Raw genomic sequence first — 13,731 nt, 5'->3', positions numbered from 1 at the left:
GCTTTATCTTGGCCAGGTCATAGTTGTAAATGAGAACTTGTTCTCAACAGGCCTACCTGGTTAAGTAAAGGTGAAATAAAATAAATAAATACATTTAACCACCAATATACTGTATGTTTTTTAAATTACTGTTGATCTCCTTAGTGAAAAAAATGCATTTAATAACTGTCACCGAGGTGTAGATCAGTGGAGACTGGTGGGAGGAGTTATAGGAGGACTGTCTCATTGTAATGGCTGGAATGCCATTAATGGAACAGAGTGGAACGTAATTTCCATGTTTGATACCTTTCCATTTATTCCATTCCAGCCACTATAATGAGCCCGTCCTCTTATAGCTCCTCCCTCCAGCCTCCTCTAATATTCCATCCAGGGAATCATATGCAATAAAAAATAAAAGCATTTCATTTTATACTGTGGAACACAAAGTTACACTACTGTTTTTGTTTGTGATAATCTGTCAGCAATGAATCTGGCTAAGTATTTACATTTTCCCTCTACAGGAGTTGCTGGAGGTGTTGGTGGACTATTCTTCGTGTTGTCGTGCCTGGCGTGTGAAGGTCATTACCACAAGGTCAGAGGTCACAGGTCAGAGGCAACAGCAGAGTGCCAGGATGTGCTGCCTATCAACATGGGCTCTCCTCCTAGCTCTGGGAGTCACCACTACGGCACAAGGTTGGTCTTCATTAGCAGTTACTATTTACATTCTCCTTACTGTCCCCAACACACACACACACCCTAACATGTACCACACACACACACCCCTAACATGTACACACACACACACACACACACACACAACACACACACACACACACACACACACACACACACACACACACACACACACACACACACACACACACCACACACACACACACACCACAACACACACAACACCAGCTCGGTTTGGCAGTTGTAACGCCATAATTCATTCGCAAGGCTCAGCTTGGGAATTGTAACTATTATTTCAACTGGAAAACTTTTACATTTTTTTCAACATGTGTCAAAACGTAAACCAGGATGATATCCTGTATGTGGAAATTCGATTATCATTGATAATTTCATTATAAAGTTGAGTGTATTATCTAATGTGAATTTGAGAAGTCAGAACAGAGGTCTCCTTTGGACATAGACAGCAGSCTGGTGATCTTCTGACTCTGCAGAAGCCTGTGCTCCATATTCTCCCAAACCATTAGTAAACAGAGGTATATTGTTGCATGTTCCCATTACTGATTCTGCTCTACAACCTTAAGTAGGCCGGGATATGTATAAGCACCAGGCTAAGGAGACACCTGTCTGCAATTGGCCACACAAGTACGTGCCAGTAGCATGCTTATACTGAGCTCCAATGTGAACTCAGAACGATTATAGTGTTTGGTGGGTACTGTAAATGCAATGGTCTGGGAAAAGTCCAAATATGCATTATGTAACACTGTACACTACAAATGTCATTCTGTAAATTACACAGCAAGCAGAATGAATAATGAGTATCAATCTCTTGGTTTCAGTGACATTACAGTACAAYGCAGTTGATTGTTTGCAGCTGAGAGTAACGATGGGACAGAAATGGAAAATAAATAAACTCTTGTAGCCTTTTCACTGTTGGTCCACAACATATTTCCTCGACCACTTTGAAATGCTATTGGCAGCTTTATGTGTTGGCGCAATTCATTTTATTTCCAAAGTACACAGGGCAAATCACCAGAAAGAGATTAGTGTGGCACAACATGAAGTTAGAGTCAAACTCGTAATATACTGTTCCATGACTCAGAGTATAGTTGAACGATATGAAAGATACAGATTCTTTCCCATTGCTTTACGGGTGGTCAGACTCCTCTAGGAAGAAATAGCCAGAGGTTTGGTCTGTCTGGTCCGAGGTTTGGCCAGTCTGGTCAGCATTAAGGCATTGGTCAGTGATGTCACAACAGGTCAATCCTGAGTCATCATGAGGTGTGTGTGATGTTTTACAGGAACATGGAGGAGAGACAGTTTAAGAGATGCGAGACAAAACAACCCTGCAGTCTACCACTCTGAAGGTAACATTTAACATCCCAAAATACATCTCTTTACACAATTGTCACGARMGTGGCTTTAAGTCCGGATTGTGGCTTTAAGTCTGGTTAATGTCTATGAAACAATATGGTATGAAGAACTATAACTTTCAGAATTACAGCCCAATGGCATCAGTGTTGACAGCAGCAGAGAAAAGAGCTAACAAATGTAATGCCATTGTTTTATAGCCAAAGAGGAAACACTGTAACATTCTGAAGTAGTACTCATTGTGCGACATTCTGTGTCCAGATAACTATGAGTGGACCACTTGGTTCAACGTGGACCACCCTGGAGGTCGAGGAGACTATGAGCAGTTGGATGCTATCCGTTTCTACTACCGTGCGCGGGTGTGTGATGCCCCCCAGGCTCTGGAGGCTCGCACCACTGACTGGATCCCTGCTCGCAACACGGGGGAGAAGACTCACGCAGACCCTACCCTGGGCTTCTGGTGTGCCAACGCTGAGCAGGCCCCTGGCCGCAACTGCTCCAATTACGCTGTGCGCTTCCTGTGCCCCAAAGGTGTGGCTGGGAGCCTTACTTTAATACAGTTGAGAAGTAGCTACTGTATTATGTCAAATAAAACTGTTCTATAATAGTGAAAGCCATCATTTATCTTCCAAGCAATATTTCTAGCTACTGCAATTATATCTGTCTTTTGTAATGGAGTGAAAACCTATTTTCAATCAGGCAACACTGGGTCAGAAGGCATACTGGATGCCTGGGGTCCTTGGTCAGACTGGAGTCATTGCTCTGCCAAGTGTGGTCTGGTGGCAATGCAGGTGCGCTCCAGGAAATGCCAGTCCCAGCCTAAGCAGTGGGATAAGCAGTGCAGCGGACCTACAGTGGAGGGAAGAGCCTGCAAAGGACCTGAATGCCCTGGGACTGGTGAGTCGCTCTCAACATCTCCATTACAGCTATTAAATATGATAGAAACCTCTGTAATGTCACAGTACTATTTGCATACCATTTGCATTTTATTCTAGAAATGGTCATAACTAAACCAATGTACAAAGGCACTGTCTGACATGTTAAACTGTATTGCTGCTGTTGTTCCAGGTTGCACACTCCACTGTGAGATGGGTAGGGTGAATGCGGAGTGTGACACCTGTATGTGTCAGGACCACATTGTACTGGGCTCTGTCCGCAGTGCTGGAGGTCTCCCTGCCCCAGGGGCCACCATCCTCCGCTTCGGCCCCAGCTCCAAACTCCTCACCGTCACCGACCACAATGGACACTTCCGCATCCCAGGGATCTGTCCCGACGGCAACGCCACACTGACCGTCCAGCTGCGGAACCACGCCCCTCACACTGTCATCGTGCACCACAGCACCGAACGCACCTCTGTCCTCAGTATCATGCTGAATAGAGCAGGTAAAATGGCCACAAAAACAAATAAATGAAAGCTAACATTGTTACATTTCTCTGTTTTACATTGGTCTCAGACACTGTAATGTGATCCCTCAGAGAAGCTCCATGTGGTGAAGAACCCTGAAAACAAGGCCAGAAGAGAGGGCCAGACAGCTGCTCTCTGCTGCAAAGTAGGTGGATTACCAGAGCCAGACGATTACCAGTGGTAAGCCAATGGATCTGTAATGACAGCTTGGAAAATGTTATATATTTACCATATCAAAATCAAACAGTATTGGCTGGGTATAGTGTTCAACAGTCATCTGTGACTCGGTAGGTTTCACAACGGCAGCCTGCTGGACAGGAAGCAGCTGAACTATGACAGCACGCTGGTCTTAAGAAACCTGAGCATGGAGCAGACTGGGGAGTACTACTGCAGAGCCAGCAACCAGGCTGGGGCCATCAAGTCCAAACCTGCCATAGTCACAGTCTTAGGTCTGATCACAAAGCACCACGGTTGATATTCACACATTCATATTTACTATGTGAACAGCCATTAGCATGACATCAGTCAATGATTAGATGGAGAATGAAAGGGCATTGATTTTCTCAAAATAATTCCATTGTATAATCAGATTGTAAATCTTTTAATATGGGTTGGTCTTTTTTCTACCCCTTTCTCCTCACAGGTAAAGATCAACCTTCATGTAACTCAAAACCCGACTCCTACCTTATTCGCTTACCTCATGACTGCTATCAAAACAGCACCGACTCACTCTATTATAACGTAGGAAAGTGCCACTCAGGGACTTGTGCAGGACAGCTGGACAATGGAATCAGGTGCAAAGACTCAGTGGCATACTGCTGTGGGGTGGCAAAGATGGAGAAGAAACAACTGAAATGCCAGGGCTATGAGCTCCCCACCATGGTGGRGACCGAATGTGGCTGCCAGAAGTGTGTGGAGACCAAAGTCATTGTGCGTGGGCGGGCTGTGGCTGCAGACACTGGGGAGCCCATGAGATTTGGTCARGTCTARATCAATGGAGCCAGAGTCAGCCGCACAGGCTACAAAGGCACCTTCTCCATCCAGGTCCCCCTTGACACTGAGAGGCTGGTGATGACCTTTGTGGACAACATGGATAAGTTCGTCAACACCACCAAGGTTCTTCCATTCAACACCAAAGGGGGCGCCGTCTACCATGAGATCAAGCTTTTGAGGAAGAAGGAACCAGTGACCATCAGCTCAACAGAGCTCAACACTCTTCAGCTGGGAGAGGTGGAGGGCCAGGATCCTATTGCTGAGATCCAGATCCCACCCAACTCTTTCTACAAGCAGAGTGGAGAAGTATTTGTGGGTAATGTGAAGGCTAGCATCACTTTTCTGGACGCTAGAGACGTGTCCACAGCAGCAGCCGCACAGAGTGACCTCAACTTCYTAGGAGATGAGGGTGACACCTTGCCCCTGAGAACKTACGGTATGTTCTCAGTRGACTTCAGGGACGAGGAGGCCGGAGAACCACTGAACGCCGGAGAGGTGAAGGTGAAAATGGATTCAACACAGGTGAAAATGCCTGAGCACCTGGACACCATGAAGCTGTGGTCCTTGAACCCCGARACAGGCWTGTGGGAGGAGGAGGGGAMCTTCCAGATGGAGAAGAAGCAACGTGGTAAAAGGGAAGAGAGGACCTTCCTCATTGGGAACATGGAGATCAGAGAGAGGAGGCTGTTTAACCTGGACGTCCCAGAYAACAGGAGGTGTTACATCAAGGTGCGAGGCTTCCGCAGCGATCGCTTCATGGCCAGCGAGCAGGTAGAGGGAGTGGTGGTGACCCTGATCAACATGGAGCCCACTGCAGGTTACTCCTCCAACCCTCGTGCCTGGGGACGCTTTGACAGCGTCATCACTGGCCCCAATGGTGCCTGTCTGCCTGCCTTCTGCGACGACCAGAAASCTGACGCATATTCTGCCCACGTTATGGCCAACATGGGAGGAGAAGAACTCGAGGCAGTCCCATCTGCTCCCAAGTTTAACCCCAACATCATTGGAGTTCCTCAGCCGTACCTGGGCAAGCTGAACTACAGACGGTCAGACCACAATGACTCCAGGTTAAAGAAGACAGCCTTCAGCATCAATGTGGCCAAGCCCAGCCCAAACACAGCTGAAGAGCTCAATGGACCTGTGTACTCATTTGACCAACTGAAAGAATGTGAGGAAGCCCCATTTACTGCAGGCCACTTCCGCTTTACCAGAGTGGAGGGAGATCGCTACGACTACAACACAGTGCCTTTCAATGAAGACGATCCTATGAGCTGGACAGAAGACTACCTGAGCTGGTGGCCCAAGCCCATGGAGTACCGAGCCTGCTATGTCAAGGTCAAGATCAATGGTCCCCATGAGATCAACATGCGCTCCCGAAACCAGGGCGGCACTCACCCCAAGACCGTTGGCCAATTGTATGGCCTCCGCGACACCCGCAGCATCCGCGACATGGACCAGTCCACCGTCTCTGCTGTGTGCCTGGAGTTCAAGTGCAGCGGCATGCTCTATGACCAGGACCGAGTGGACCGCACTCTGGTGAAGGTGATCCCTCAGGGCAGCTGTAAGAGGGACAARGTRAACTCCATGCTTCAYGAGTACCTGYTTAATCACCTGCCWCTAGCCGTCAACAACGACACCAATGAGTTCACAATGCTGGCACCACTGGACCCTCTGGGCCACAACTATGGCATCTACACAGTGACAGACCAGGACCCCCGCACAGCTAAAGAGATAGCACTGGGACGCTGCTTTGATGGCACCTCTGACGGTACTTCCCGTGTCATGAAGAGCAACGAGAGAGTGGCACTTACCTTTACCTGTGGCGACCGTGAGGTGACCCGTCAAAGCGTGTTCCAGGCTCTGCAGAACTCCCCCGGGCAGTCTCTGGCGAGCGCAGTGAGGGATGGCCGAGGCAGGAAGCAGAGAGCAGGAGCCAACGCACTCCGCAACAGCCGTAGACGCAGTACTCGGAATCCCACTGCCACACGCACCTCAGGCTAAAGCACAGCACTACAGATCAGGGTCTCCACATCACAATCACATCAGACATGTTGGTAAATTACTAAAGAAAGTGGGTTTTGGTGATGGGATTCAAATTTATATTTTAGCCCTTCAGTAAATATACCCAAGTTTTTTTTCTTCATTATGTACTGTTTGTAATAACATTTGATTTGTTATTGAAATATGTTTTTTGATTGTGAGTAAGGCCCATAACAAAATATTTGTTCAGTTATGAATTTATGGTTATCTATAACACAGGTATCTCCCAGGGAACATTTGGTGGAGATTTTAATGTTACAGCAAATATTGTATTTTCTTCACCTGTACTGTGATGAATATTTACTACTTGAAATTGTAAATAATGGGATATTTATTACATGCCATTCAAGATTGTAACCAGTAATTAAGACACCACACCCCAAATAAAACAAGAACATGTTGGATTGCTGATTCACTTAAACTTAGACAAATCTTTGTTGGCTCACATTCACAACATACAGTTGAAGTCGGAAGTTTACATACACTTAGGTTGGAGTAATTAAAACTCATTTTTCAACCACTCCACAAATTTCTTGTTAACAAACTATAGTTTTGGCAAGTCGTTTAGGATATTTACTTTGTGCATGACACAAGTAAATTTTCCAACAATTGTTTACAGACAGATTATTCCACTTCTAACTCACTGTATCACAATTCCAGTGGGTCAGAAGTTTACATACACTAAGTTGACTGTGCTTTTAAACAGCTTGGAAAATTCCAGAAAATGATGTCATGGCTTTAGAAGCTTCTGATAGGCTAATTTACATTATTTGAGTCAATTGGAGGTGTACCTGTGGATGTATTTCAAGGCCTACCTTCAAACTCAGTGGCTCTTTGCTTGACATCATGGGAAAATCAAAAGAAAACAGCCAAGACCTCAGAAAAAAAGTCTGGTTCATCCTTGGAGCAATTTCCAAACACCTGAAGGGTCCACTTTCATCTGTATAAACAATAGTACGCAGTATAAACACCATGGGACCACGCAGCCGTCATACCGCTCAGGAAGGAGATGAGTTCTGTCTCCTAGAGATTAACGTACTTTGGTGCGAAAAGTGCAAATCAATCCCAGAAAAACCGCAAAGGACCTTGTGAAGATGCTGGAGGAAACGGGTACAAAAGTATCTATATCCAGTAAAACGAGTCCTAATTGACATAACCTGAAAGGCCGCTCAGCAAGGGAGAAGCCACTGCTCCAAAACCACCATAAAAAAGCCAGGCTACGGTTTGCAACTGCACATGGGACAAAGACTGTACTTTTTGGGAAATGTCCTCTGCTGATGAAACAAACATTGAACTGTTTGGCCATAATGACCATCGTTATGTTTGTAGAAAAAGGGGGAAGCTTGCAAGCCGAAGAACACCATCCTAACCGTGAAGCACGGGGGTGGCAGCATCATGTTGTGGGGGTGCTTTGCTACAGGAGGGACTGGTGCACTTCACAAAATAGATGGTTTCATGAGGAAAGACAATTATGTGGATATATTGAAGCAACATCTCAAGACATCAGTCAGGAAGTTAAAGCTCGGTCGCAAATGGGTCTTCCAAATGGACAATGACCCAAGCATACTTCCAAAGTTGTGGCAAAATGGCTTAAGGACAACAAAGTCAAGGTACTGGAGTGGCCATCACAAAGCCCTGACTCAAAACCTATAGAAAATTTGTGGGCAGAACTGAAAAAGCATGTGCGAGCAAGGAGGCCTACAAACCTGAATCAGTTACACCAGCTCTGTCAGGAGGAATGGGCCAAAATTCATCCAACTTATTGTGGGAAGCTTGTGGAAGGCTACCCGAAATGTTTGATACAAGTTAAACAATTTAAAGGCAATGCTACCACCAAATACTAATTGAGTGTATGTAAACTTCTGACCCACTGGGAATATGATGAAAGAAATAAAAGCTGAAATAAATAATTCGATCTACTATTATTCTGACATTTAACATTCTTAAAATAAAGTGTTGACCTAAAACAGGGAATTTTTACTAGGATTAAAGGTCAGGAATTTAAAAAACTGAGTTTAAATGTATTTGGCTAAGGTGTATGTAAACTTACAACTACAACTGTGGCTGGCATTGTAAAGCGCACACTGTGGACAAACTACTTCTAATCAACTCAAGCCATAACACAACTGTCAGTGAACTCAGAGAAATTGGATAATTTATCCTTTCGACCAGTGATTTTATTAAATTAGATGCATATAAAACACTGAAGACCTGGTCATCTTTTACGTTATATTGTACGCCACATTCAATTTCCTTAACAATTTGAAAACTATCAAATGTTAGAAAATAGGAATAAACATGTCCCTTTCTACCATTATGAAGACAATAAGGTCAGCCCATAATCCCCCTCCTTGTCTCACTTGATACAAGCCTGCAGAAGCAATGTTAAGGAGACCAGTTGTGTTAGAAACTTGCTAGATCACAATTTTATCTGCATTAGTAGCAATTGATGAGCAAATTTCGTTTGTCATGCACAAAAAAAATACCTAAAATCACTCTTGCTTCAACTGTTCAAGGATATTCCACAGATGTATCCAGAGGATGGCCACGAGGTTTGGTCACATCTTATCGTAAAATTAATTAGGCTTGGGCTGTATACCATATAATTTGAACCAGTTTGATTTTCAATACAACTGCTTAGAACTATCTTAGACATGCCAAATAAATTATCTCCAGCTATGCATTGGGTTTACTAACTCACTAGATCAGTGGTTCGCTTGCAAGATCAAGCTTCTTGGTTACAGCAGAGACAATTAAGTCCCTCCTGGATAAATCCCTCCTGCTTAAATGTGTTTTGTGCATTCAGGACCAGTATGATGGTATGAAAATCTGGATAGCGCCCAACTCTAAAATGCATTACACTTGTCTATCCATTTTACAGTGGATGCATAAGCCCCCTGTAAAATCAACTACTAAACATGTAGTGTCAGTTTCAAAGCACAAACAATGAAACTTTCGACGGATAAAGATAACATGTGTATTTGGCAACCGTTATAGATACTATATACTTTCCTGTAAAAAACCCATCGACAGGTAAAGTGAAATACCTATAATATTTATAGACATTCTGGGTGAAATTATTTGCATAGAAACTAATTTGTTTAGATGTCACTGCAGTAGCAACTGGAATTTGACATGAGCATATAATTTCTCTAAATCAAAAACGTGCTCTACAAATCACATACAGCTTGTAAAGTATTTTTCACTGTGTTTTGTAACTTTATGAAGTTTGGAGGCTGAATGAGAGAAAAGGCAATTTCATTATGTATTAACAGAAGTGTTGGTACTGGATGCTCCCTGTATAGTCCCTCGGATCATTGAAGCAAAATGAAAGGGCGACACATTGTTCAGGTTTTTCCAGGATGACACTGGATAGCATGAGAGGTACAGCTGCATTTCTGAGGGTTAAAGGGTGAAAGGGCAGTGGGGATATAGCCGTCATCACATGAAGTCATCATAGTCTTGGGTGTAGCCACCATCAAATTCTCCATAGTCTGCAAGGTCATCTTTCCCCTTGGCTTTCATACCGCCACCAAGTACAACTCCTTTCTTCTTCTTTTTGCCTTTGATTGCCTGTGGAACCAAAACAAAACTTAAATCATTGCTACAAACAAACACTTGGTGTTCTTCAAAGTGAATTGAGTGAATATTCATGTAAATGGCGCAACCAGGGTGTAATTAGTTCCTTGAGCAGAGACCAATGAAAAGCAATATGGAGGTACTGGTAGAGGGCTCCCTCCACTGACCGTAAAGAGATCTACAATTCATGAAGAAAACTCTAGAAGGATGACATCATTTTTGTTGATCATGAATAAGAAACAACTTACCTTTTCTTGCTTCTGTTTTTCATTAAGTAGCACTGTCAGGGAAGAGCTGATTTTCTTTAAGTCTTCAACTTCCACTGTGTAGAAACAGAACATTTAGTTTAGACACGTTAATACGTTATAACAACGGTTGAGCCTGAACGTTAGTGAACTCCAAATATGACAAGTCAAACCGTTGTTGAATGGCTTATATATATACACATATCTCAACATGAGGTATTTATAACATGTGGTTTGGCATTTGTTTTAAAGTAATAAGTGCACAAACCTAAAACACACTGAATAATAAATAATGTACCATAATTCATGTAGGATGTTGAACTCACATGAAATACAGAGCTCCCGAAACAGTGACTCCAAGAAGCTTGAATAATGCACTGATGTTTCATACTGTAATATTTTCACTTTCAGCAGCTTTTCAAACTCTGTGAAGTCCTCTTTAGAAGATGGGCACATGGCTTCAATTCCAGAAACATTGTTTATGGTACTACCCCCTGAAATTCCTGAAATGACAAGGACAAAAACTAATGAGAACACACAATAACAGTATGGCTGGCTAGTGGGTACACATTAAAATGTAAAATCAAATTAAATCAAATTTTATTTGTCACATACACATGGTTAGCAGATGTTAATGCGAGTTTAGCGAAATGCTTGTGCTTCTAGTTCCGACAATGCAGTAATAACCAACAAGTAATCTAACCTAACAATTCCACAACTACTACCTTATACACACAAGTGTAAAGGGATAAAGAATATGTACATAAAGATATATGAATGAGTGATGGTACAGAACGGCATAGGCAAGATGCAGTAGATGGTATAGAGTACAGTATATACATATGAGATGAGTAATGTAGGGTATGTAAACATAAAGTGGCATAGTTTAAAATGACTAGTGATACATGTATTACATAAAGATGGCAAGATGCAGTAGATGATATGTTTCATGTATCAGAGAAACATTTTTAAAAATCTGGAAAAATGACATCCTTGATATCTGGGTTAAACCGGACAGGATATTCCAGGATCTTACCAAAAGCCTCTTTTGCCAGCTCCAAGTCAGCTTCCTCCTGCATCTTCTGCACTTTCAACTTTTCTGCTAGCTGTTGTTCGGGTGTAAGCTCTTCCTCCTCCTCCAACTATCAACAAGAAAAAAGTATAGGATTCATAAGAGAGAAAATATTCAGATCTGTAAAGTTAATCCAACATTTCCAAAAACTCACGTTCTTTTTCAGCTCTTGTTGCTTTTTCCTTAGCCGGTTTTCTTTCTCCTTAATTTTTTCGGCCAGTTTTTTCTTCTCAGACACTTTGGCCTCTGAAACAAAAAAATTATGTTATAGCAAATCTCTGGAACAAAAACAACCATCAAATCAAGTTGAAATTATACATCATTTAAGCAGGTACTTGATAATAAAAGACATGGCAGCCAGTATGACGCAGGAACATTTTTATGATATATTCACAAAAATATATACAGGTATGTGCAAATCAGCATATATTATATTACAACAGGCTGCAGCCACTACTTTCTCAAACCATTGGTTGGAAATTATATATTTCTTCACCAGCTTTCTTTGCCTCTGCTTTCTTCTCTTCCTCTTCATCATCCCAGTTATCCTACAGTGGGAGAATTGACAGGAATGAGTGAAATGATGTGACTACATAATACTGGGTAGTTAAGTGGTTGGTTCTGGGACTTGTCTAGAGTAGGTCTTGACTTAATTTTCTAGGAAATCCACTAGATTGAGGTTATGAGACCAACTGCATTATCAAACATCAGAAGACATGTCAGAACCAGTCACAGCCACCCCATTATCACAAAAAGTGGTTATGTAAAGCCTTTCAACCAATATTTGGCAAATGTGTCATATTCCCTTATTAGGGCCTCAATGGATAAAACAAGTACCTAGCTCAAGCCTTATCCAAAACACACAGAACGTTTCTCTCGGTGTAGGTCGTCATTGTAAATAAGAATTTGTTTTTAACTGACTTGGCTAGTTAAATAAATGTTACATTTAAATAAATAAACTGTAGGCCTAGTGTAGTGATCAAGTTTTGCTTTGGGAACATGAAAACACCATACGAATTTAACACTACCTATATTCCACAGAAACTATGGTCAACAATTGAAACTGCTTTGCTAGCCTTTTCCACAGCTGTATGATCCCACAGTAACGCTAAACATTCGGTTGACTTTCTAGACAAAATGGTGAAAATGAATCAACGGGAAAAGTCTGTTGAAGAGGATTCTCGAAAATACACTTTACTTTCAGCATATGTCAGAGTTGGAAGCATCTAGTAGTAAGGCTCAATTCAATCATCTGATGTCATCAGGGCAAAATAATGACGTTGGCAACTAACGTTAGCCAGCTAGCTTACATTCAAGTGTTTGTTAAATGTATAACACAAACAAAGCCTTAAACGGACTTGAATGACTAATCGCAGTCAGATTATGATTAATGTTTATCTTAAAACTGGCCAGTCAACACATTAGTTCAGACCTAACTAACGTTAGCTAAATTAACTCCTAACCTAAAAAGCTAGTTCAGTAGCTAACGTTAGCTAGTTAACTTACATGTCAGTAACGTTACACCATTGAATCTCCCCAACTCAGAATGCAACAAATACACAGACCGTAGTTACTAACTAGTCAAAAGAAAAAACATAGCTAACGTAGACCAATTCAAAAACAAAAGTGCCAGATAATGAGTCTCAGCTTGAACCAGGAGACACACGCTGACAGTTCACATGTGCGGCCTCACAGCTTGTACAGTATCGAGCTAGCTAATATATATCTGTTACCGTTAGCTAACTAGCTAGTAGAACGTGGATAATGCTATGCTAGTTGGCGGCTAGCTAGCCAGCTAATGTCCACAGACTAACTAGCAGGGCGTGTTGTATTAGACACAACTAATGGGTTAATTATGACTTGAAAGTCAGGTGTAAGATGGCCTTCATCATGTAACTAGCTAGCTAGTTAGTTGTATGGTTACCTTCACATCTTCATCTTCGTCTTCGCCTTCCCATTTGTCCAACACTACCGCCGTTTTGATCGGCGCGACGTCCGGCTCGAAGTTGTCAGCGTCTATAAATACATATTATAATGGTAACTAACCGTTATCTTGAACGTTCAAAACGATATACTAGCTAATATCAATCACAGTGTTATCCATCTTTCACAAAACCCAAAATATAGCTGTCGCACGATATCATTTCTAACTTTGTTCTCACCCCAATCGTCGTCATCCGCCATCTTGGCTATGTGTGTGCGGGTATGATAGAACTCTGAACTGAAAGCGGTAAAGCAGATGGCGCTAGTAGACGAGGCTTTACCGCTCTGTAATGCTAGGAGTTGCTGCACTCTTCTTTTTTTTCAAGAAAGGAAAGCCCCTTCATGGAAGAGTATGCCTTTTATTGAGTAAAAAA

General features: G+C 42.5%; 2 protein-coding genes across 4 annotated transcripts in view; one reads left to right on the top strand and one right to left on the bottom strand.

The window, feature by feature from the left end:
* Positions 1-8,398, top strand: part of LOC111975064 (cartilage intermediate layer protein 1-like) — a 48,772-nt gene extending 40,374 nt beyond the window's left edge. For all 3 annotated transcript variants that reach the window (XM_070447299.1, XM_024147522.2, XM_024003229.2), the window contains 8 exon segments: positions 501-672; positions 1,971-2,036; positions 2,302-2,571; positions 2,740-2,937; positions 3,109-3,423; positions 3,517-3,625; positions 3,737-3,894; positions 4,089-8,398. In XM_070447299.1, the coding sequence (XP_070303400.1) occupies positions 612-672; positions 1,971-2,036; positions 2,302-2,571; positions 2,740-2,937; positions 3,109-3,423; positions 3,517-3,625; positions 3,737-3,894; positions 4,089-6,439 (3,528 nt within the window). In that variant the 5' untranslated portion in view covers positions 501-611 and the 3' untranslated portion in view covers positions 6,440-8,398.
* Positions 8,399-8,630: 232 nt separating this feature from the next.
* LOC111974147 (eukaryotic translation initiation factor 3 subunit J-A) lies at positions 8,631-13,650 on the bottom strand. The gene is made up of 8 exons (XM_024001764.2): positions 13,537-13,650; positions 13,299-13,390; positions 11,871-11,922; positions 11,529-11,620; positions 11,339-11,444; positions 10,629-10,805; positions 10,306-10,379; positions 8,631-10,051 (listed from the first exon to the last, which is right to left on the bottom strand). Exons 1-8 carry the CDS (start codon positions 13,556-13,558, stop codon positions 9,920-9,922), a joined length of 747 nt encoding a protein of 248 aa, XP_023857532.1. The 5' UTR covers positions 13,559-13,650; the 3' UTR covers positions 8,631-9,919.
* Positions 13,651-13,731: the final 81 nt, after the last annotated feature.

Source organism: Salvelinus sp. IW2-2015, linkage group LG15, assembly GCF_002910315.2.
Source record: "Salvelinus sp. IW2-2015 linkage group LG15, ASM291031v2, whole genome shotgun sequence".
Taxonomy (NCBI): domain Eukaryota; kingdom Metazoa; phylum Chordata; class Actinopteri; order Salmoniformes; family Salmonidae; genus Salvelinus; species Salvelinus sp. IW2-2015.
Note: the sequence above shows the minus strand (reverse complement) of the source record. Positions and strands in the feature narration are given on the sequence as shown.

Coding starts and splice junctions, on each gene's coding strand:
- LOC111974147 (XM_024001764.2), bottom strand. CDS start 13,558: ATGGCGGATGACGACGATTGGG. Junction 11,621..11,870: donor AGCAGAGGCAAAGAAAGCTG/GTGAAGAAATAT, acceptor TTTTTGTTTCAG/AGGCCAAAGTGTCTGAGAAG. Junction 10,806..11,338: donor GCTGGCAAAAGAGGCTTTTG/GTAAGATCCTGG, acceptor TTGTCATTTCAG/GAATTTCAGGGGGTAGTACC.